Source organism: Arachis hypogaea, chromosome 3 (assembly GCF_003086295.3).
Source record: "Arachis hypogaea cultivar Tifrunner chromosome 3, arahy.Tifrunner.gnm2.J5K5, whole genome shotgun sequence".
NCBI lineage: Eukaryota > Viridiplantae > Streptophyta > Magnoliopsida > Fabales > Fabaceae > Arachis > Arachis hypogaea.
The window spans coordinates 12,691,334-12,715,588 of record NC_092038.1 but is presented as its reverse complement, the minus strand read 5'-3'; the positions used below and the strand labels follow the sequence as shown (position 1 = coordinate 12,715,588).

Below are 24,255 nucleotides of genomic sequence, written 5' to 3'. Positions count from 1 at the left end.
ACAATTTAAGATGAGACAAATTTCCCCATTGGTAGCAAATGCTTACCTATTAAGCGGGGGAAATCCTTTATTTTCAATAAATAGCGGAAAAATTATGCTCTTATTTTGCTTTTTGAAAGAACGGACTACGTGGGTCAGCTACCCAGCTAATATGCATACTTAAATACCGTTACTTTATAGCTAGATTTCGTTGTGAAAGACCTATTTTACTGGATATTTCATGGGTAGAGCCAAAGAGTGTGAACTGTACAAGTTAATAATATGAATGAAATCCGGGAAGGGGCTCCGGTGTATAAAGAGGATCTCGCCGTTTAAAAAGTAATCATAGAAACGATGGAACCCACCATTTCTTTATCTATTTCTATTTTATTTACTATGTTTTTTCTCAATTCAATACACTTTCATATGGATAGGTTAAACGCTTTTAAATAAAAAGCAAAAAATGGTGGTCAGGAAGGTTATAGTAGCAAAAGCCATTGAAATTCTTACTTTATACATTGAAGAATCCATTTTTGTTATTAATAGACTGGGCAGGAAAAAAGAATAACTGAAAGAAAACAATTCTTATCATTCATGAACGCCTACTCGGGATATAATCAAATCCCAATGTATGAGCCAAACCAGGAGAAGACATCATTCATCACACCCAGAGCTAATTTCTGCTACGTGGTCATGCCATTCGGATTGAAGAATGCAGGAGCCACATATCAAAGGTTGATGAATAAAGTGTTTTCTTCCCACCTTGGGAATCTAATGGAAGTATATGTCGACGACATGCTGGTAAAGACCAAGAAAGAAGTCGACCTCTTGTCCGACCTCTCACAAGTCTTTGACACCATAAGACTGCACGGGATGAGACTAAATCCCGCAAAGTGCGCCTTCGCGGTGGAGGCAGAAAAATTTCTAGGATTTATGCTAACACAAAGAGGGATCGAAGCCAATCCTGATAAGTGTAGAGCCATCCTAGAGATGAAAAGCCCGACTTGTTTGAGGGAAGTCCAGCAGCTGAATGGCCGACTTGCAGCCCTCTCCAGATTTTTGGCAGGATCGGCATTAAAATCCCTTCCACTGTTTTTCTTATTGAGAAAGGGATGTCAGTTTGAATGGACTCCTGAATGCGAGGAGGCGTTCCAGGAGTTCAAAAAGTTTTTAAGCCAACCTCCTATTCTGACCTGACCAGTATCTGGAAAAGACCTCGTCCTGTACTTATCCGTAGCGGACAAAGCTGTTTCATCAGCCCTGATAAGAGAAGACGAGGTCGGACAACATCCAGTTTATTTCATCAGTAAAGTTCTACAAGGCCCTGAGCTAAGGTACCACAAACTAGAGAAGTTCGCCTACTCCTTAGTAATAGCCTCACGAAAGCTACGACCTTACTTTCAGGCCCACACAATAAGAGTCCGTACGAACCAACCCATGAAGCAAATCCTCCAAAAGACGGATGTTGCAGGGAGAATGGTTCAATGGGCAATAGAGCTCTCCGAGTTCGACTTAAGATATGAAACTTGGATAGCAATCAAAGCCCAATACCTCCCCGACTTCGTTGCAGAATACGCAGGAGATCAGGAGGAAAAACCAACTACATGGGAACTCTATGTAGATGGATCCTCCAATAAAACAGGAAGCGGCGCATGCATAATATTGGTAGATGAAAGAGGAACCCAGATAGAGGTTTCCCTAAAATTTGAATTTTCAGCTTCAAATAATCAGGCAGAATATGAAGCCTTGATTGCTGGATTGAAGTTGGCAGAAGAAGTCGGTGCTACAAAGGTGATGATATACAGTGACTCACAAGTGGTGACCTCCCAGATAAGTGGAGAGTATCAGGCAAAGGACCCAAATATGAGGAGGTACTTGGAGAAAACTTTGGAGCACCTTGGGCGTTTTGCAGAAACCGAGGTCAAACACATAACTCGGGATCTAAACAGCAGAGCGGACGCCCTATCCAAATTATCAAGTACCAAACCGGGAGGGAACAACAGAAGCCTGATCCAAGAAACCCTCCAGGAACCCTCAGTAGTAAAAACAGAAGACAAACAAGAAGTACTTGAGGTAGTCGGTTTAAACCTGGGATGGATGAGCCCCTTGGTCGAATACATGAAATTCGACATCCTCCCTAAAGAGGAGAAAGAGGCAAAAAAGATCCGAAGGGAAGCACAACACTACACCTTGGTGAGAAATATTCTCTACAGAAGGGGGATATCAACACCATTATTAAAGTGTGTACCGACCTCGAGAACTGCCGAGGTATTAGAGGAAGTACATAGTGGGATATGCGGAAACCATCTCGGAGCAAGGTCACTAGCCAGGAAAGTAATCTGAGCTGGATTCTACTGGCCGACCTTGCAGAAAGATGCCACAGAGTTTGTGAAAAAGTGTCAACCATGTCAGATGCATGCAAATTTCCACGTGGCTCCACCAGAAGAGCTCATCAGTATCACTTCTCCATGACCCTTTACAAAATGGGGAATGGATTTGTTAGGTCCTTTTCCCCAAGCGCCAGGACAAGTCAGATACCTGATCGTGGGAATAGATTACTTCACAAAGTGGATAGAAGCAGAACCATTGGCCACCATCACCGCACAAAGAAGTCGGAGGTTCCTCTACTAAAATATCATCACAAGGTATGAGATACCTCATTCCATTACTACAGAGAATGGAACCCAGTTCACCGACTCTACCTTTAGAAGCTTAGTAGCCAGTATGAAAATCAAGCATCAGTTCACCTCGGTGGAGCACCCGCAAGCCAATGGGCAAGCCGAAGCAGCCAACAAAGTCATACTGGCAGGGGTAAAGAAAAGGTTACAAGAAGCAAAAGGAGCCTAGGCTGAAGAGCTCCCACAAGTGCTATGGGCTTACAGGACAACGCCTCAATCCGCCACTGGAGAAACACCCTTCCGACTAGTTTATGGTGTGGAAGCCATGATACCAATAGAAATCAATGAACAAAGCCCAAGGGTAACTCTCCACGACGAGATCGAAAATATACAGGGGCACAAAGAGGAGCTCGCATTACTACCAGAAGTCCGAGAAGAAGCCCAGATAAGAGAAGCGGCGTTGAAGCAAAGGATGACTACAAGATACAACTAAAAAGTCATTCGAAGAGCATTCACCCCAAGTGACTTGGTCTTAATCAGAAACAACATTGGAGTCAACAAATCAAGGGAAGGAAAGCTCGCCGCAAACTGGAAGGGACCATACAAAGTCAATGAGGTCTTAGGAAAAGGTTATTACAGAGTGACCGACCTGAACGGCACTGAGTTCCCAAGGTCGTGGCATGCTTGTAATATGAAAAGGTACTACAGCTAAAAGCGAACTCTACTCCCTGATGTACTCTTTTCCCAACTTCATGATTTTTTCCCAATATCAAAGGGTTTTTTCTGGAGGAGGGTTTTTAACGAGGCATCACAGTAGAGGCTAAGGGAAAATAGGCTATTAAAAACCCTTAGTAGCAAGAAGGTACCTCCCAATCAATAAAGATCTTTTTTCATTTACAATATCTCTTATAAACTCCTTTCTATTTTCTAAATCTTTCTACGAAACGCGCCGACTTAAACTCGACAAAACGTGCAAATCCCATGAACCGATCTAGATGGTCGTCAGGATAAAACGACGAGGTACAAGTCGGTGTAAAGAGGTTATATAAGCTGATCGTAAACAACTCGGAAACAACCCGACTCATAAGTCGAAATGAAAACTCGAGTAGAGAAGCTCGGAAACACTTCGACCCGTAAATCGGAGTGAAGAACCGAGTAGAAGAAAAACGCATCGCAAAAATAACCTAAGTCATAAGAACTCAATAAAGCAAAGTTGAGTATAAGGAATAACAAAAAGAGATTGAAAAACCTAGGAAAAAGTTTAAAGGCTGTCCTAAAGTCCTTAAACAAAAAGGCTTAGAAAAAATAGACAAGCCAAAGGGAAAGGTTTTCAGAAAAAGATCAAGGGGACTTCGAAAAATCAAAATCAGAAAAGCATACACGCATAAGGTAACTTAAACCCTTATCCAAAAAGAGTATTTATTTTGTTAATTTAAGCCCTTATTAAAAAAGGGTATTTTTAAATATTTTGTTTACGGCCTTGAAAGGCCAAAAGAAATTGTTCAACAAATACCACCAACAAACAAATATAAAGAGTTTAAAAAAGGGGGGAACCACATGCCGAGCCCCCATATAGCCACATAAAATTATTTCTGCAGAGGAATAGACGGATCACCACCATCAGAGTCAGGAGAAGCGCCACCAGGACCGGGAAGAGAGGCATCCACAGGAGATGAAGAGGAAGTCGGAGGAATAACAGAAGAGCTCGGAGCATCCTTAGAACGAGGAGGGGACTCAATGATCCTCTGCCCCCGGGTCTTCAATTCTGACTCGGAAACGATCACGGGGGCAGGAGGATCCACAATTACACCATCAATAACGACTTTGTCAGGATCTAAAGGAGAAAGATCCAAGTCGGCAGCAATAACTCCGACTTGCTCCTTAAAGATCCTCCAAGCCTCTTCGGCACCATCAGCAATAGAGTCCTCCAACTCGGTATATGCCTTCCGAGAATTCAGCAGATCATTCTTCACATACACAAGATCTTCAAATAAACTTTGATAGCTAGCCTGTGCTGTCTTCCTCAAGTCCATCTCCATGTTGCATCGAGCTTGCAACTTCCTCTCCTTTTCCCGGAGATTATCTCTCTCCCCCTTTAACTTGGCAACTTCCTCCTTCAACTCCCTCTCATGCTCTTGAAACATATGAAGCCTCCCCTCCAGCTCCTCGACCTTCGAGGTCATTCCCAAAGAGCTGCGGGGAACCTTCTCAAAAATGTCTAAGAGTTTACCGCAAACACCCGCCGCCTTAAGGCTCCCCTCAACCAGAGTGGTAAGGTGACTCCGAACAGAGACATCATCCATGCTTATGCGAACATGGGGATAGATGTTCTTTCGGACGAATGCAAGAGCATCCGCCTTAACCTCGGAAGAGCCAGACTCTAAAGTCTTGCGCTTCTTCTTCTCTGGCTCAGGGGAAGGTCGGGCAGAGGGGGGCGGCTGAGAGGAAACCGAAGAAGAAATCACAATGGGCTGGGAAGAAGTCCCGACGTCCCAAGGAGGAGGAGGAGGAGAGATAACCGCCCTAGCACCACCAGTCCTGGCGCGAGACCTTGCTCTAGCCTCCTGGACTCTCTGATAAGACTCCTGAGCATTTGTCTTCGCCATCTCTGAAAAAAACAATAGATAGAATAAGCCATGTCGGAAAAGTCAGACAGACAAGTCGGAACCCTAAACAAATAAATGAAAACTACCTATCTGTGCCTGAACAAAGGTCGGAGACCCCTGGAGAAATTTTTTAGTGTCCAAATATGGGGCCCTCCCCCACGCTTCTCGGAGGAACCCCACAATGGCTGCTTCTACCTCATCCAGGTCGTCCAGACCATATTTCTCGCAGAGGGAGGCCTCCAGCCAGTATAAAGGAAAACGGGGAGAAGAATTATCATCCAGGAAAAAGGGGTGGTGACCCTCTACAGCTTGCACTTTGAAGAAATAATTTTTGAAGTCATGGAAAGATTCATCAAAAAGGGTGATAACTCTCCGACCTTATATGGCTCGGAAAGACACCCACTGTTGTTTATTGTTTAGCCCACTAAAGGGTTTGGTCATATGAAAAAGATAGAAAAAAATCTTCAAAGAGGTCGGAAACTCCAAAGCATGGCTAATAAATTGATAAATTTTCAAAAAATCCCAAGAATTGGAGTGAAGCTGAGTAGGGGCAACTCGACAGTGATGCAAAACAGACATCTCGAAATCTGAAAAAGGAAGAAAAACACCCAAACGGGTGATCATACACTCATACATAAAGAAAAAATGAGGGGCCGCCTCGTCGCCCCTCCCAAAACAAACCCGGTCTTCTGGACCCGGGACCACCAACTCATACTTCGGCTCGTCTTCCTCAGAGGTACAAAGTCTGTGGCGAGTACGAAGATGAGTGATAAACTCGGTATCGACCAAAGGTTCCTCCCCTAGGACCGTGACATCAACCTACAGAGAAAGAACATTTACGGAAGCAGTTTCTTTTCTTAAAAAGGGTGGCAAAAACCTACAAAGGAAAAGAAAAGGAAAATAAAAAACACGGTCTCTAAAGGGAGGGAATATGGAACTAAAGTCCACAAACCAACCTATCTATCTACAAATAAAAGCATGCAAATAGAAAAGCATGTTATAGAAAGAGCTAACCTTTATCTGAAAATGAGGGTTGGAGGAGGAAAAAAGCCTTCGAAACACGAGAATGCAGCACGAACGAATGAAAGGGAAAAATTTGAAAAATCGCAGAAACAAAACAATGAAAGAGAGGGAGAATATTTATAAGTACGTGGGAGGTACAATGGTAAAAACGGGGCAGTCATTAATGAGAATGCACCATTACCAAGACCATCACTCCCTACGCACATCCCTAAACGGACACGACGCTTGATTAGACGTAACCGTCAGAGCCAAAAGGCTATGAAAGGTCACGTCGGTTTCGGAGCATCACGTCGGTCCTCCTACAAGTCGGCTACGACCTCGAGTAGAATACTCGAACCCAAATCCTGAAAGGAAAATTGGGCTCGAGTAGGGGCACTGTTCATACCTGGCCCAATAACAAAGGCCCAGGATCAAGCAAAAGACCTAATCCAAAGGGTTGGGCCTCACCAGTACCAATCTTCATCCTATGAAGTCGGTACTCACCACGAACTGCTCTAAAGAAGTCGGGCACGAGATTAGCTGGCGGATAAACACTCATTCAAATGAGTAACTGCCCCTAGAATCTCTCTAACCACTTCCACGAGCCATATCTTAACCTCCCTAAGATAATGGGACGGTTAACACCCTAAAAATATGGCACTACTCCAACGGTGGTTATTGGTTCACCACTATAAATACACTGACACCCCTCAGGTATCTCTAAGTCTAATACTCTCTAGACCTGTTCACACCCTTGCTAACTTAGGCATCGGAGTGCCTTTGCAGGTACCACCCCCATCTCTTCGTACAAACAAGTCGGACGGAGTCTCCCGAGTTGCATACCCATTCAGAATCCTCCTCCTTCACACATTTGGGCCAACCAACGCCATCCAGCCCATCAATCTCCGGTTACCCACCGTAACAGTAAGTAATCTTTGTGTTTACTGTTATGCTTAATAATTAATAATTCAATTAGTAATTATAAATTATTTAGATTTTTAGTAATTATTAATTATATTTGTTACTAAACCGAGTATTAATTTAGTAATATTGACTAGTTCTGATTATTGATGGTTAGTTATTATTTTGTTTTCAGTGTTCAAGAAATTTGCACACTAGACACTTACAGCAAATAGACTCATATGATGCCAGGGTGGAAGAACAACTCAGAGAGAGCGGATTCTATCATGTATCTCAGATTGGAAGGATCATGCCTCACGGTCCAACTATAGACGCACTAGTTGAAAGGTGGCGGCCTGAGACGCACACGTTTCATCTTCCACACGGCGAGTGCACGATTACGTTGGAAGACGTCGCCATGATTTTTGGACTCCGAACTCACGGCTTGCTAGTTACTGGAATCAACTGACCACAGCACAAGTGGGTTAGAGAACGAGTGCATGTCCCAATTTGGTATTGTTCCTGGCCCGAACGACCATAGAGGAAGCGGAGTCAAGCTAGCATGGTTTTGCACCCTAAAGCGGCGCCAACATTTGATTGACGCAGTAAGTAGGAAAATTTATGTAAAATGTCATATAATGTGTCTATTTGGAACAACGTTATTTAGTGACAAGTCTATAATCAGTGTGCACTGGAAGTATTTGCCGTTGCTTCGTGACTTTTCTCAGATTCACAAGTTTAGTTGGGGTTCAGCTTGCCTTGTACACATGTATCGATCCTTATGTCGAGTATCTAGGTATGATTGCAAGGACATTGATGGTCCTATACCATTGCCCCTTGTATGGGCATGGTTACGAATGCCGTCAATAGGACCACTGCCGATAGATACTAGCTAAGATGTGGATTTAGTGATTTTTTACTGTAGTCACTAATATTACGAATCACTTATAATTTAATTTGATGAAATTGTGGTTGATGGTTGAAATGATTTATGAATTGAGGGAACCTTTAAGGGTGGTTAAGTCTACTTTTAGGGGAGGTTATATCCAAATTTTTATAAATATATGAGTTGTTGCAATATGCTAGGTGGAATGATTATCAATCAGCTATCGAGCAGTATAAAAATTGGACAACTGCTGACGTTAGGAAAAGGTTGGATGATCTTTCTCCGGACGGGGTATGTGTTTCATCATTTAAATTTTTTCTTATGCTATATTAAATTCATGATTGCTCATTTATAACTTTGAGATTTGATGTGTTTTTACAGTTTGTGTGGGATGCATACAGTCCCAACCGGATAACGCCGCAATTTTACTCCATTTGAGATCAATGATGGTGTAGATCTCTGGAGTGCGACTATGCCTTTAATATGCTTTGAGACTGTGGAGTGGTATCCCACTGATAGAGTCAGAAGACAATTTGACTTTCATCAAGACCAACCAGTTGAACTGATGAAACTCGGCACGTCCCACAACATAGTGTTTACGGGACCCAAAAAAAGAACTGGGGCGTAGAACACAAAAAATGGATCTCACAGTGGTTAAACAGTCCTGCATCCGTATTGACAGGTGCACATGGCGACCATTATCAATCTTCTGAGCAGTACGTGAACTGGTATGTTCGTAATTTTGGTCATCACCTGCATCTCTCTGAGCATACCAATGAAGACCAACAACCACAGCAAGAGCAATCACATCAACAAGAGCAACTAGCTCAGCAACAACACCCACCACAACAAAATCAACAACCATATTCACAACTATATACATACCCACCGTATCCGTACCTACCACATCCACAAGCATATGCATACCCACCATGTGCACAACCATATTCACAACCTTTCACTCAGCTTACCATACAGCCATACACACAGTAAGCATAAACGATTCAAAGTATGCATAAATGATGGCTCTCTCGATGGATGTTGATCCACTAGTGCATTAGCAACATCTGCTATATCTCCCTCAACTGATATATTATCTTCTTCCACATCTTCAGTTGGACCAACAACTTCATAATTATCTTCAAACTCTTTATCACTTTCGGTATTATAACCCATCCAGTCTATATTGGGTTCTAGAAAATCAATTTCTTCAATTTTTTCGAACTCAACGTATAACTCGATAAGTGAGGCTCGTGCTCTAATTTGATGGTAGGTCGAAAACATTCCTTGTATACTAGCTTCATCAGCCACGTGCATTATTTGAAATTGAGCGAAACCACCACATACTAATACAGGCTGCCTATATAAAATATTGGTCACTCTCTTCAGGCCTTGCTGACCTACACTCTGACAGAGTACACTCTTAAGTCCTTCATATATTATTGAAAGAGGAACAACAATAACACATGGATTCTCACACAAAAAACTCACACCCTCATGTGTATCATACAAAATCTGACCATTAAAATATATTCTTAAACTAACATAACTCTGCATTTTATACACATGTTACATTTACCCACAACTTATTTCACTCAACAAATGTAGAACAATTTCAACTACTAAAGAATGAAGAACAACTTCAGCAGCTAAAGAAGTAAGAACAACTTCAACTGTTAAAGAAGAAAGAGCTCTAAGCTCTTCCGAAATTTGAAGGCAAATAACTTTGTGTTGTTCATTTTCTACTCTACTCAACGTGTTTCTCGCATAACACTAGCATATCTTATATAGCTAATTTTATATTTTTTTATTCACACTTGTACTAAACGTCACTACCATTTTAACTATCTTCAACGGTAAAATTTGTTTCAACACAAAACAACACTGCCATTTTCTATTTTTAAATTAAAAAAGTTTTTCTCCCTTGACAAAACGCAACGCCGTTTTCAACTTTGCTCATTTTTTTTAATTATTTATTTCTAACAAAACGGTAGTGCCATTTTGATTTTATCCATTAAAAAAATTTAAATCACATGCAAAACGTCTTCACCGTTTTGTATCTTCTGATAAAAAATTTCTTTTCTCCCATAACAGTGTTAAACTCACCTAAAAAAAATATTAAAAAAAATACACACTTTTTTACAATATCTAAAAAACTCAGCCACAAAAAATAGAGGAAAAAATAAATAAATATAACAATACAAGAATGCATGAACAAGTATTAATTGATATAAAAATATTTAATAATAAAAAATAATTAAAAATAATTAAAATTTATCTTATTTAATATTTATTAATGATTATAATAATTAATAAATATTAAATAAAATAAGTTTGGCCGTGCAGCAGTACTATCACTGTTATTTCTGGTACGATATATGAGGCAAACAATTATTAGTTTGTAATAATTGAAATGTGAATGACATACTCACAAAAGCATATATATATATAACCAATAGATATATATTCCTTTCATCTTTTTAGTTTCATTGGTTGAACATGATGAATTAGTTACTTGTCTTAAAGCAAAACTTAGGGAGGGGCAAAACAAATCAAGCAAGTGATCATGTTGTTCCCGAAAAATAAGACCAACAATTAAGCAGGACAAGACCCCTATTGGAACCCCATTGGCTTCAATTTATATCAAAAGTTATACAAGTTATGGAAACCGGGATATAATTTAGATTTTAGAAGCAGGATAAGACACCCTACCAAGTCAATGATGACCTAAAATTACATTTTTCATAATGTAATAATTAAAACAATAATACTAGTAATAATGTAATGTATTATTATTATGTGTATATAACAAACTGTTCATGTCATTAATTTCTCTGATCTTACAAGACAAGGGAGTATCAATCTCCCTCACTATATTAAACCTCTCTCTCCCTCTCACTTTCTCTCTTATTTGACTAAAGCTCCATGAATGAGTGGAGCTAGACTGAGATAAAAGGATGGAGTAATAAAAGTGTATAAGAAAATGGAATTAGCAAAGTGGTGGAGGCTTATGTTATATACCTCAGATAAATGTTTGGGAGGTTCACTCTTTTTTGTAGTGATTGGATGATGATGAGAACAAAATGACTATTAATAATTAATCTGTTAAGTTTTCTTTTTATGCAATTGGAGTGTCTCTTTCTCTCAGGAAGTGGCAATGCAATAGGGTTCCCAGAAGAGCAAGGACCTTCTAGAATCCTTGCAGCCCTTGAAATTGTGAACCAAGTAGTCACCATTCTTGGCTCTTAGCACCAGCAACTGTTGGTGTTGCTCATTGTTGTTGTTGTTGTTGTTGTTGTTTGGAAGCTTAGAAGAAGGTTTTGGTGTCTTCCAAAAGTATTCATAGGCATTGAGATTGAAAGAAGAAGGTGGTGGTGATGCTGCTGATCCTGGTGATGAAGGAATCAACCTTGCAACAACACTAACATTCACATCCTCCAAATTCATGTTCATCCCTTTCTTGTTGAACTTGTCTGACCAATTTGGATTCATGTTTCTATTCACCAACCCAATTGTTTTGTTGTTGTTGCTGTTGTTGTTCATCATCAATGTTAGCCTATGAAGATTACCACCGCCACTATTAACAGTAGTAGTGGTAGTAGTAGTAATCCCACTTGACATTAATGGCGCTTTCTTCTCCATAACAACTTCACTTTCCTCCTCCTCCTCCTCTTCTTCTTCTTCTTCTTCTTCTTCTTCTTCTTCTTCTTCTTCATCTTCTTCTTCTTCTTCTTCTTCTTCAAACTCCTCCTCTTCCTCCATACCTTCATCATCATAATTCTCCTCTTCTTCGGCTTCGGGAACTTCCTGATCATTGGCGAAAGTGAGGACGAGACGACCGTCTTGGCGTTGAGCGTTGAAGTTGTTGTTTGAAGGGAGTGACACAGCTTGAAGAACCAACCTTCCATTGTCACGATGCGGCTTCATGTGCAGTGAAGAGGAAGAAGAAGAAGAATCTTCCTTGTTCTTATTGCAACCACGGAAAGAAAGTGAAGGAAGTGGTGGAGGAAAACACCTTGGATGCGATAACAACTTACTCTTTGTTATTGCAGCAACATGAATGTTCTCTTCTTGTTCTTGTTGTTCTTCTTGTTCTTGTTCTTGTTCTGATTCTTTCACTACCTTCTCTGATTCCCCTGAAGGGAAAGAAGGAGAAGAAGAAGAAGAGGAGAAGAGCAAGGAATCAGAGCCAGTCTCTGATCCAAGACTCTCAGTGCAGATTTCAAGGCTCTTATCACTGAGAGAGCTCTTCGATCTCTTCACAAGAGGATGAACATAAGGTGTAACCGTCACACTCACCGGCAACGATTTCGTCATTTCAAGGCTCTGATTGTTCTTGTTGTTGCTGTCGCTGTCGCTCTTCATGGACATGATTGATCCCCATGTATCGAACCCTCCCCTGGATTTCTCTTGCTCCTCTTTCTTGTTCTTAAGGATCGAGCTCCAAATGGCGAGCCTCTCCCTTTCTGCTTCCTCCTCCTCTTCTTCTCCTTCGTCAGAAGAAGAAGAAGAGGAATATGAATTATTGGGAAGGTGTTGCGTGAGCTCCTCCGACGAAGCGATCTTCTTCATCTTGAAGGAATCTTGGTTATCTTTTTCCTCTTGTTGTTGTTGTTGAAGATCATGCATCCATTTCTTGGAGGACATGTCAGCAGAGAGTGTCCTCCTTAAGGAAGAAGCAGAGGAGGGTGTTAAAATGGTGACTATGCCTTGCTTCAGCTTCACCATGCTTTCATCTTCTTCTATCTTCATCAATGGTGGTAGCATGCTTTGATTTTGGATCATGTTGCTCATCATACTGTCTCTTCAATAACCCAACGGTTAAGGAAAAGAAGAACCTCACTTAGCTGCATACAAGTAATCAGAATTTAGAATAAATAATAAATAATAATAAACAAATTAATTGCTGTATGTCCTAGGGAAATTCAAATTTCAAGTTACAAAGCAAATTTTGTCAGCTACATGCATGTGGGATACTATTGGTTAAAAGAAAAAGAAAGAAATAATATAAAAATTTGGTGAAATTAATTACCTGATGAGGCAACTAAAAAGCACCCAAGGGCTCTACAAAGAGACCACTTTGGAGTGCTATTAAGTATTTTTGTGTTTTAATTTTGTTGGTGTGGGTTAAGTAAGATATGGAAGATGATGAAGAGTGTGTATAGTAGTGAATGTATGTGTGTGTTTTGAGAGGAATGGGTGTGGTTTGATGGCAATGGAGAATGGGGGATGAGGGTATTTGTAGGGGGCCAAAAAGCTTCTAAGAACCATGTTCAGTGGGCCCCAACTACGCACCACGCCCAAAAATAAAAATAAATAAATAAATCAAAATAAACTCCATTAAATATTGTTCACAGTTTCAATGAATATGTGGTTTTATGGACAAAGGTTCGTTTCATGGATTCTGAAAATGATAATATGTTTATCTATTAAGTTGGTTTCTTGTTTTACATAGTTGTTTTTTTATAACCTTTTTGAATATGAGAGAGACTTAATATACTCTATTTATTATCCACTACTAATTAGAAAGGATTTGGAGTAATATAGTAAATTAGAGAAGTTTTAGTTGGATAATTTAGTTTTGAGTAAAATATTAAAATCTATTTGTGTCTCTAACGTTTAGATCGTTTTATTTGTATTTTTTAATATTTATAAAAGTGATTTAATATTATCTTGTCATCAATTATATATCATGAGTTTTAAACATTAGGAATACAATTAGGACGATTTAAATTTTAGGAATACAAATAGAACTTATTCTAAATGTTAGGGACAAAAACGATATCTTATTCTTTAATTTTTAACAAAATTTAATTATCAAATTAATTTTTTATTTTTTATTTTATTAGACATATTAATCTTTCATCATATTTTGATAAAAAAATTAAATAAATCAATCTCTATTGTTATTTCATAAAAACAGAATAGTTCCTAATAATTTTTAAAATTTTTACATTAATTTTACTGTATAAACTAACCATCCAATATGAAAAATTGATTTGTCTAATAAAATAAAAATTTTAAAATTGACTTGGTAATTTAAATTTGTGAAGAATTGAAGTGTCTAACTAAAAATTCTTAGAATATGATATAGAGTATTATTCAGGGATTTACTATTTTTTTATGAATTTTTAAATTTAATTTTGATTAAATATAAATATTCAATTTAACAATTAAAATAATTAAATATTAATAAAATATAAATTTTTGGAGATAAAGTAAATTGAAATTATTTCTTTTCTATTGTTATTTCATTTCTTTTAAAGATAAATTTTAGTTTATAGCAAGTGGGAAGGATGCCATCAATATAAAACTATTGAGGAGAGTATGGAGAAAGCAGCCTTAACTAGTTGAGAAATTTAAAAAAACAAAAATTCAACAAAATTTTGATGTTTTCTAACATAATAATATCTTTGTTATTATGATGATGATTTAATAAAATAAGAATAAAATTTATATTTTATTACTAAGAAGTAAGGATAGAAATAAGCTAGAATTTTTGTTAAACTTTTAGCATTTTTATGTTCTTTTTTTTTTAAATAAGTTTTATGTTGTTGTATTGTTTTTTATTTATAAATTAATAAGAAATAGGATAACTCTTTGGTTTTGAATCACATGACATGAAGCGCGGTCCTAGATACCACACTTGATTGTAACAATCCATTCAGCTGTATACTCTGACTAAGATACGAGTATTGTACTGATATAACTAAAGGGTATGGTCCTCCCACCTTACACACATTTATTTTTTTTAACTCTAAATACAATATTAGTATTCTACATAACTAAAGGTACGGTCTTTGCTCCATACAATTTGTTATATATTAATTTAAATAAAATCCAATCTAATTTAAATTAATTAGTATTGTTTTAATTAATTTTCAGTTTGAATTGAATTAAAAAAATAATTTTATTTAAATTAGTTTAGATTTAAACTCTCCTAATAAACCATGCAAGAACGGGTTCTAAATTGAAGCTCGGATTAATATAATTAAATCAAACATAATGCATGATATATGCAAGTTGATTAGAGATTGAGATGGGATTCGTCTAGCTAATTGTGTTTCAACCGAATGCATGTGTAGTCATAACTATATTATTAATTGTGAGTTAATGATGTTATATTAATGGGTGCCAGAAATCCAGAATGAGTCATAATACCTCATCGGTAACTACTATTTGATTTTGCGTTGATCTATCAGTTGTTCTTCAATATTTTTTAGTCTAATATTAATTGCATAATTGAAAAACAATATAGGTCACTGTACTTGAATCTTTGACCTCTACGAATAAGAAAATGTTAAAAAAGTAATATTTTTGATAAAAAAGTTACTGGCTACTAATTTTTAATTTTATTGTAAATTTATAATTTTAATATTTTAGTTTTGGTTGTACGCCTTCTAATAAGTTTTAGAGTTCACCTTTTTATTTATTAAATATGATGAATAATAATATATAAAAATTAATTAAAATGGTACGTAAATATCTTAGTTTTTAATTAAAAATATTGGTTATATATATATATATATATATATATATTGTGGTAACTATACAATTTTGAGAATATTTAAATAGTATTACTAAAATTAAGGTCCCACTTTTTTAGTTTTTAGAAACACTTTTTAACTTTAAAAAAACTAAAAATTACTATTAAATAATATAAAATATAATTTTAATTTTAATAATACTTTTTAAATATTTTTAAAATTGTATAATCATCGTAACTTCATAATAATATTTTTAGAAAAATAAAATTATACAGTAAATATCTTTTGTATTAATTATAAGATATATATCCAAGTAAAAATGTGAAAAATAATGCTAATCTAACGTAACATGTAGAGGCGGGCTAATTAGCTTTTAAATAAAATTGTAGTGATATGAACATTATATTGATGCAATTTATAAGTCACTTTCATGTAGCTGTCCACTACTAATTAATATATAACTTACTGAGAATGTAAAAGTTTTAAAGCGTGCATAGCTAATAATCTGTTGGTTTAGTGACATAAACTCCCTTTTAATTTGAATTAGTAAGAGGACCAAAAAGTTGGTCTACCATACACAAAAGTAAGAATAAGTCATCATTCTCCTCCATACCTCCCCTCCCCATCCCTAAAGAAAAGAGATCCTTTTTCAAATTATATATATCATAACAAAGTAATGGTCAAATGCAGGGTGAGCAGTAATATAAAGAAATTATTAAAGCAAATGTAAAGTATAAGCCAACGATAGTAACATTAATAGGCGTTAATATTAAAGAGGTAAAAATCATAAATTGTAATACTTAATTTAAAAAAAACCTTTTAAGACTTTAATTAAGTCATAAATTCTAAACAAATTATCTATAAATTTTAAATATTATTTGTAAAATCAACTTATACTACTACGGATAATTTAAAATAATCATATTTTTTAATAAAAAATAATCTTTAAAATAATGAAGTTTAACAACAAAATAATCACTTTTTACAGTAGAATAATATAGTCAAATTTTCTTGCAAGTGAATAATAAAACTTTTTATAATAAATATTAAAAATCAATCGTCACTTATATTTTTGTATTTTTATTTGTATTTTAGCTATAAATACGAATCACTTTCAATTATGTAGTTTATACCACTTGATTATAAATGTAATCTAATTTGATATGTTTCATGAAATTTATTATAAACATAAACTCATTTTATATTAATCCCATATGTGAAAGTATGAGAAGCTAATTGAATATTTGTACAATATGTATAATGGAGATTTAAGAAATATTAGAGATATAATTATTAGTGTTATCTTTTTTTATCAGTTGAAGCTTTTGGGATGAGTGGTATCATGATATGGTATTAGAGCTCTAGATTCGAAAGGTCAAGAGTTTGATCCTTCATGGACCCAAAAATCAATTTAAACTTTTGGGAAGATGTTTATTATCTTTAGTACTCAAATGATTATTCTAAATAGTATGAAAAATGTTCATTATCTCCCTGGCGGGACTCATCCTATATATACAGATGATTAATTAGCTAGTAACATATTTTCAATGACTATGTAATATAATTATTCTTTTGAAAGTACAAGTATTTCAATCTTTCTCGATCTACTAAATAGGAAAATTTTGACCTATTCTTTTACCATGCATGGGTGTTGATGCACAAATTTAAACAGAAAATTTTAATCAATATTATAAGAGTCCAATATTTATGGACCACAAACAATAAAAAAATATATAAAAATAATGAACTCTTTTGTTGGACATTATAATAATGAAATCATATGAATTCCTTTATACATAATTAAACATGATATATCTTATGTCTACCAACAAAATTTGGGGACCAAATAACAAGAAGGGACTCTTATACTCAAGAAGATTGTGAACTTGGCGAGGCTATGGCCCCTTTTTAATGTACTCATTTCATTTTAAAATATTTTTTATATATTAAAAATTAATATATTTAAATAATAAAAATACTAAAATAACAATTATTTTGAAACAAAAGAAGTATCTATCTCTGCTCATGTCAAATGGACTTGGAAAATAATAATAAGAGTTGCAGTTTCATATGTTCTTTTTCCTTAAATAAATTTCGGTAAATTTTATCTATAGAAAAATCAATAGTATTAAGAGAGTCTTACTTTCTGCAAAATTTCAAAAATTTAAATAGAATTGTCTATAATAAATTAATGCATGCGATTTTACTTAGAACACACAAAATATAAGTGTATTAGAATTTCTCTTACTACTATAATCTTTCCTATCAGCGGTGTATCAAAATTTTATGGCTTAGCGATAGATGTTCATGTTAGCAATAGATATTATCTATCAATAAAAGTGATGTCGCTAATAATTATTGACAATTTTTTTTAACCGCCACTAGTTTATGACAAAATTTAGCGATAGATATTTTAAAATATCCTTCGATAATTTGGGCCGAAATATGTTTTTGACAATTAGTGATAGATTTTTTCTGTCACTATTGCGCTTCCATGAGAAAAAAATTGTTTGCGACGGAAATATATCTGTTGCTAGTAGTAAAAAAATCCAATTATTAACCAAGTTGGGTTGATCTAGTGGTTAGCTCACTAGTCCGCTTAAGCAAGTGTCGGGGGTTCGAATCCCGCCTTGTGCATGCAGCAACCCATTGGCCAGCGGCAAACCCTTAAATGGAGCTCAGTACCGCGGCGGATTAGTCCTTGGCCTGCCGGGCTGGGGGATACCGTGGGAAACCAAAAAAAAAAAAATCCAATTATTTTCTTAATTTTTTCTTGCAATTTTGAGCCTAATTGTATGTTAAAAACTTAAAATCAATATTTAAAATCTAGTTACACATATTATGATTTTCTTGTAAATTAAGGTGATGCTACTGCTTAGAAATTAACATTTAGTAGGTAATTAGATACCATGGGTAGAAACACATGATTGTCAAACCACTGATACAAAACCAAGAAACAAGCAATGACACAGAGTAAAAACATGAATCGAATTACTATATATAGCCATTGTATGAGATCAGATGGTATAGTGTATGTTTTGAGTCATGCATGATTCTATTACAAAATAGATGGATAAGCATCCTCATATCTCATCAACTTTATTACTCCCATGAAAATGATCAATATAGCATGGATTATAGATACATGACATAAACAATAATATTCATAATGTAAAAAATATATATTTATTTTGAAAAAATATAGGTAGGCAATAAAAATACTAAATAATGTAAATAATAGATATATCGGATGTTCAATTCACTATGTGCGCGGATGGTTATCCTAATATTAAGATTTAGGTGAATAATTTATTAGGGGGTGTAGCGTGTTTTTACTTTATTGGGCCAATTTTAAAACATATTATTCACATTGTTCACAAAAAGCATTGTCTACCTACCAAAATTCTTTATTTTTAAACATAAATAAAGAAATCAAAAAATTAATAAGAGTAGATTTTTTTTAACTATTTAGTATAAAATATAATTTCTCATCATTTAATATTTTTTTGATATATTTTTTCTTGATCTTATTTAAATAATATAAAATAAAAAATTATATTTTATAAATAATTAAAAAAATTGAGAAGATCTATTTTTTAAAATTAATTCTCTCACCAAGTGGCATCAAAGAAGCAAGTAAGACAGGTGTCATCATAAATATCATCTAATCTCAAAGTACATTGGGAATTCAACAATTTATTTAACTTACCTTAGTTAGGTTTTATTTAATTAAATAGTTTATACTTTATATTGACATGAAAAAGTAAAAAAAAAAAAAGAAAAAACAAAATTTCATTAGCGGAGGAAATGCCATACTGAGGCCATACATAGAATGGATGATGGGGTAATTGATTAGTGGAGGAAATACCATAATATGGAGGATAAGGTAATTTAATTTGCACCAGCCATAATAATTAACCCTACTTAATGGAGAAAAAAAGGCATATTACACAAGCATGCACGTAATTAATTTACCAATTAGGTAATGGAGAAAGCGAGATTTATTATTGGGCTGAAAATGGCTTAAGAAGGAAGCAAAGGAATCAACTTTGAGAAGTGGGGTGGCTAATATGATTGGCGGCTAAAAACCCCACAACAAAATTATCCCATAGATAGAAGAATAATACACTAAGTTACATACACATGTATATATTAATTTAAAATTAGAATAGTTTAATTAATTAATCACAAGGAATAATGTATGTGGAAACAAATGAACGCGCGTCACTTCTTAATTTTGGGGACCCTTTTGGATACAAAGCTTCACTATTCAAATGGTTTGTGTCACTGTATTGTTTGCATTTGTGCGTGTAGAAAGTCATTTTTTTATTAATTTATGGCCAAATATACTTACCACTCAATGGACACTAAAAGGTGATGATGGTGATGAATTCAAAGCAAGGGTATATAGAATAATGCCCTAAGAAGAAAATACCAAATAGCACAAAACAAAAAATAATTAATTATATGAAATGAATAAAAAGAGAAAATTGAAAGGCAATAGGGGTATGCTTTGCATGCCATGAACTGAGGAACGCAAAGAGAGGGGTAACAAGATGCCTCTTGTCTGCCTATAAATTATAAAGCAATGCCACTACTCAACCTACAAAGCTTATCTACTAAGTTCAACGCTATAGCCTCTAATATATTCATTATTATTATAATTATTTACATACATACACAATGTTAACGGAATAAAAGTAAAAGTTTTAGTTTGTCAGTGTAATTTAATGTAAATAAAATTTAATTTCAATTTGAAAAAATTTAAGGTAATTAACAACTTTTTTATTTGGTCGACATGTAGTCAACAAATTTATTTTGACTAATATGTAGCCTAAATTTTTTTTCTTTTTTGTTTTCAATTTTTTCACTTGTTTGATTTCTTCAGATTTATTGAAGTTTAGTTTTACTCTTTTTATTTACCAGCGAAAGTATATACGTTCATTATTATTATTATTATTATTATTATTATTATTATTATTGAACCAAATGGGCGACTTGCCAAATGACAAGGCAGATGCCACTGAAAGATATTTAGTTGGCAACTGGAAAGCACCACCAACAAACACTATTCAGGAATGACCTTCATCATGTCATGGCATATATAGCTTATTTTTGTTTGGATTCAAATCGAACCCCTGCTTCATTGTTCAAAGCTACATGCATGGACCAACTTTATACAATTTTTTTTTTATTTCCAGGTGAATACTATATTAATTAACTGTTTTGTTTTCTCTATAAGATAAAGAGATTCTTGATGTAATATCTATGCCGCGTTAATTACTTAATTAACTATATTGTGGTTTCGTGCACATTTTTTTTTCATAAAGAAACCAATATATATTTTATTAGCCAACATTAGTTTTAGTATTAAAATTACTTTTTTAATTCTTATCTTTTGAAGAATTTTGGAATTAACTTTTAAAATTTAGAATTTACGGTTTAATATTTAGAATTTAAAATTTAAAATTTATAATTTAAGATTTAAAATTTAGCACGATTGGCAACAACTGTAATGAAGATGGCCGGAGGTGGCGGTGGATGACCAGCTGGGAGGTCAAATTGCAGTGGTGTTGTGAGAGAAAAAAAAAAAGAAAAGAGGTAAGAAGAGAAATTAAAAATATAATAGTAAAAAATAATTTAAAAATTGGCTGAAATTGATAATGTTGGCTAATAAAAAATTAGCTTTCTAGTAAAATTGTTTTGGCATAATGTTCAATCCATTCAATTTTGTGTGTGCAGCCAATTGAATCAAACCAAACCGAATTAAAGTGGATGAGATTGATTTGGTTTTTTGCAATTCTCCAACTAAAGAGAAAAGACCAACTTGTTCTATCAAGTCATATTTGGTCTACTAAAATCATGTCCTATGTTATTTTCACTCAACATTATGCAATAACATACCGACACATAAGAAGTAATATATGCACAATCACATTAGACATAAGACACTTGATATGAAAGTTGCCAAAAATCTTTGTGAATTGAGCTCGAATTTTATTGAATTTGGGGGTTTGTTATCATAATACGATAATGAGATAAGAAATTCAGTTTAACACCAGTATTACTATAAAAAATGCATTGAGTACTGTTGGATTTAGTATCGTACATTAATGTTGATTTTACCCACAAATTTAATAACAGTTTTATTGTGGGATTCGTCATGCCAAATAATTACCGATGGATAGACTCTTTCGACGATAAAGTCGCCAATAACCTTTAACAAGAAAACAAGATAACTAGGCACCAAATTTAGCGTCGAAATTTTTTGACGGCAGACACTTTTAATGAAACGCTGCGTTTTAGTGATCCGCACTGCATTATTATTGGAGATATCTGTCAGTAAATTCGACGGTGACCGTGCCCTATATTTGAACTACGAATCCTCTCCCCTTCATTTCGAATTCGCTTTCTCTCTCTAATCTCTCACCTTTCCATCTCTCTCTAACCACTCACTATTCCACTCTCTCTCTAACCTTCTCATCTCTCCTCTCCGTCAACCTCCTCTGCTGCTGCTGCTGCAAACCCCCTGTCGCGTTTTCTCTTATTCTGCATTCAAGGTTTTTTTAATTCCATTTCTTTGAAATTTTGTTATTTCAAGTTAATTAATTAGTTAGTAGAGTTTAGTTAGTTTAATTTTCTGTTTTAGTGGATTTAGGTGGTTAGGATAAGTTAGAATAGGTTAGATTAGGCTCTGAGATTGCTGAAAAGTGTTGAATTATTGAGCTGTTTGCTCATTTCTGTTGCTGAAATTGTTTTAAAAATGCTTGAATGTATTGTTGAGTCACTGTTTTACTGTTGATTTTGATGAATTTTGATACTGAAATTGTTTGGATAAGTTTGACTGCGTTCATCCATTGCGTTAAGGTCATTTTTGCTGAAAATTTTTTGCTGGACTTATCTGTATTGTGCTTCATTGTTGCTTGTTATGACTGGCCATAACTTGATTAATCCTTGTTTTAAATTGTCTCTTGTCAATTGTTAATTAAGTGCATCAATTTCGTATCTTTAATGTTTGTGATATTGCCTTAAGAATGTTCTTTGATCTTTTGAATTGCATGTATGGCCACCATGTGATTTGAATTCATTATCTATATTTCGGCAATTGCTTATAAATGATGCATTTGGTTACTGGGTGATGCTTGTTTTTATGGTTTATTACCTTAATTACCAAGTTTTTATAATCTTTTGAACCATGCTTGCTATGTGATGGAATTCAACTTCTATATCTCTTTTACTAAGTAACATAGCATCCATGTTTCTCCAATTTTTGTCCACTAGGTGATGTACGCAAATTTTAAAAGTGTTGTTAATTAATGTGTAAGTTCAATATTTTATTTAGTTCATTAAGTCCCTTTGCACATTCTTTATGTGGTACCTGGCCTTGTGAATTCAAATTGCATTTTCATATGGAGCATCTTCATGTCTGCAATGATTAATTAAGTCTAGCCTTGTATGTTGCCTTAATAATGATTAAAAATTAAGTTAAGAAGGGCTGATAGATATTTGATTGTGATGGAACCCTTGAAGGGTGGAGAAATTTGAATTTTAGGGGAGACTCTGTCAAAATTTTTATAAGATTTTGAGTGAAGTTGAAAAATTGGAATTATGTTTTGAAAAGTTAGAATTATGTTCATGAGATTTAGTGAATTTGAATTTGTAACATCCTTACTATCAGAATGTCACACTTCTGGCTACGGTATTCTGATAGAGCGGATATTATGATGACTTATATACATTTATAATAAAATAGGAGTCTTTAACACACACACACACACATACACACACATCTATAATAATACAACCATAAAGTGCAAAAATCACGTCAAAAGCTTCATCGTCCACTTTCTGAAAAGAGAAGTATGTAGGGGGTGAGAACCTAATCACACAGTCTCACAAGAGGAGTTTAAGAATTGTTATAGAAGGATATATGTATAAAATAAAAATCTATTTAACAGCAGTGATCATTGCTCGCCTTATGAATCTCTTTCTCTAATTTAGTTTATTTCATTCTTAAACCCGTCCAAAATCAAAATCTCCATTTGAAATTCATGTGACTATCCGTTCGAAATCAAAATCATCGATCACACCACCAAAAGTCAAAATACATATCATATTTCACCAAAATTTATCGAATCACGGCATCCGGCCCAAACAAAAATCAAATCCCGGCCTTCAACCTAACATATAATCAAATCACGGCCTCTGACCCAAACAAAATCGATCACGGCCTCCAGCCCAAGAAAAACAACCAACACTCAACCACCAAAAGTCAATGTGCATATCCAACTTACCAAGGCATATAATTTACCAATCACGACTTCTGGCCTAAACAGTCACGGCTTACATCCCAAATCATAATCAAATCACAGCCTATGGCCGAAATATATAAACAGTCACGACCTCCAACCTAAATACATAAACAGTCACGGCCTTTGGCCCAAAAATAATCGATCACTCTCAAATCACCATAACCCAAACCAACGAGTCACAATCACATAGACAGTCAAACAGTCACACATAGAGAGCAAGTATGACAAGTAGTACAATTAGCGATTAATAGGATGTCAATTAGGCAAGCCAAGTAATTATGCTGACCCAAGCAAATGCAAACAAATGCAGTATGAGGCATGTCTATCCTACTGGCCATGAGCTCATGTGTCGGTTAAACTGTCAGAACCTGACACATCCAATAGCTAACCCAGACATGATCTCTAGTTTGTGCATATCCAAGAGGAATACAAACGAAGGAGAGTGACTTTCTACCTTCTCCTAGA

The 24,255-nt window shown here is 35.0% G+C and overlaps 2 protein-coding genes across 6 annotated transcripts in view; one reads left to right on the top strand and one right to left on the bottom strand.

Annotated features, from left to right (window-relative positions):
• The window catches only part of LOC112789547 (uncharacterized), a 31,852-nt gene extending 22,461 nt beyond the window's left edge, over nucleotides 1-9,391 (top strand). For 2 of the 5 annotated variants that reach the window (XR_011879541.1, XR_011879542.1), the window contains 2 exons: nucleotides 6,992-7,129; nucleotides 7,302-8,090. Coding sequence is in view for 1 of the 5 variants with exons in the window: in XM_072232401.1 (XP_072088502.1) it covers nucleotides 1,417-2,322 (906 nt within the window). In the remaining 4 variants the exon portion in view is untranslated. Of the gene's footprint in view, nucleotides 1-1,082; nucleotides 7,130-7,301; nucleotides 8,091-8,191; nucleotides 8,283-8,372 lie in introns of those variants that run through there. The other 3 variants (XM_072232401.1, XR_011879543.1, XR_003196296.3) reach the window with 3 other exon arrangements.
• Nucleotides 9,392-10,762: 1,371 nt separating this feature from the next.
• On the bottom strand, nucleotides 10,763-13,215 carry LOC112789545 (uncharacterized). Its single transcript, XM_025831485.3, has 2 exons — nucleotides 13,024-13,215; nucleotides 10,763-12,838 (listed from the first exon to the last, which is right to left on the bottom strand). The coding sequence occupies exon 2, from the start codon at nucleotides 12,786-12,788 to the stop codon at nucleotides 11,136-11,138; it is 1,653 nt and encodes a 550-aa protein (XP_025687270.2). The 5' UTR covers nucleotides 12,789-12,838; nucleotides 13,024-13,215; the 3' UTR covers nucleotides 10,763-11,135.
• Nucleotides 13,216-24,255: the final 11,040 nt, after the last annotated feature.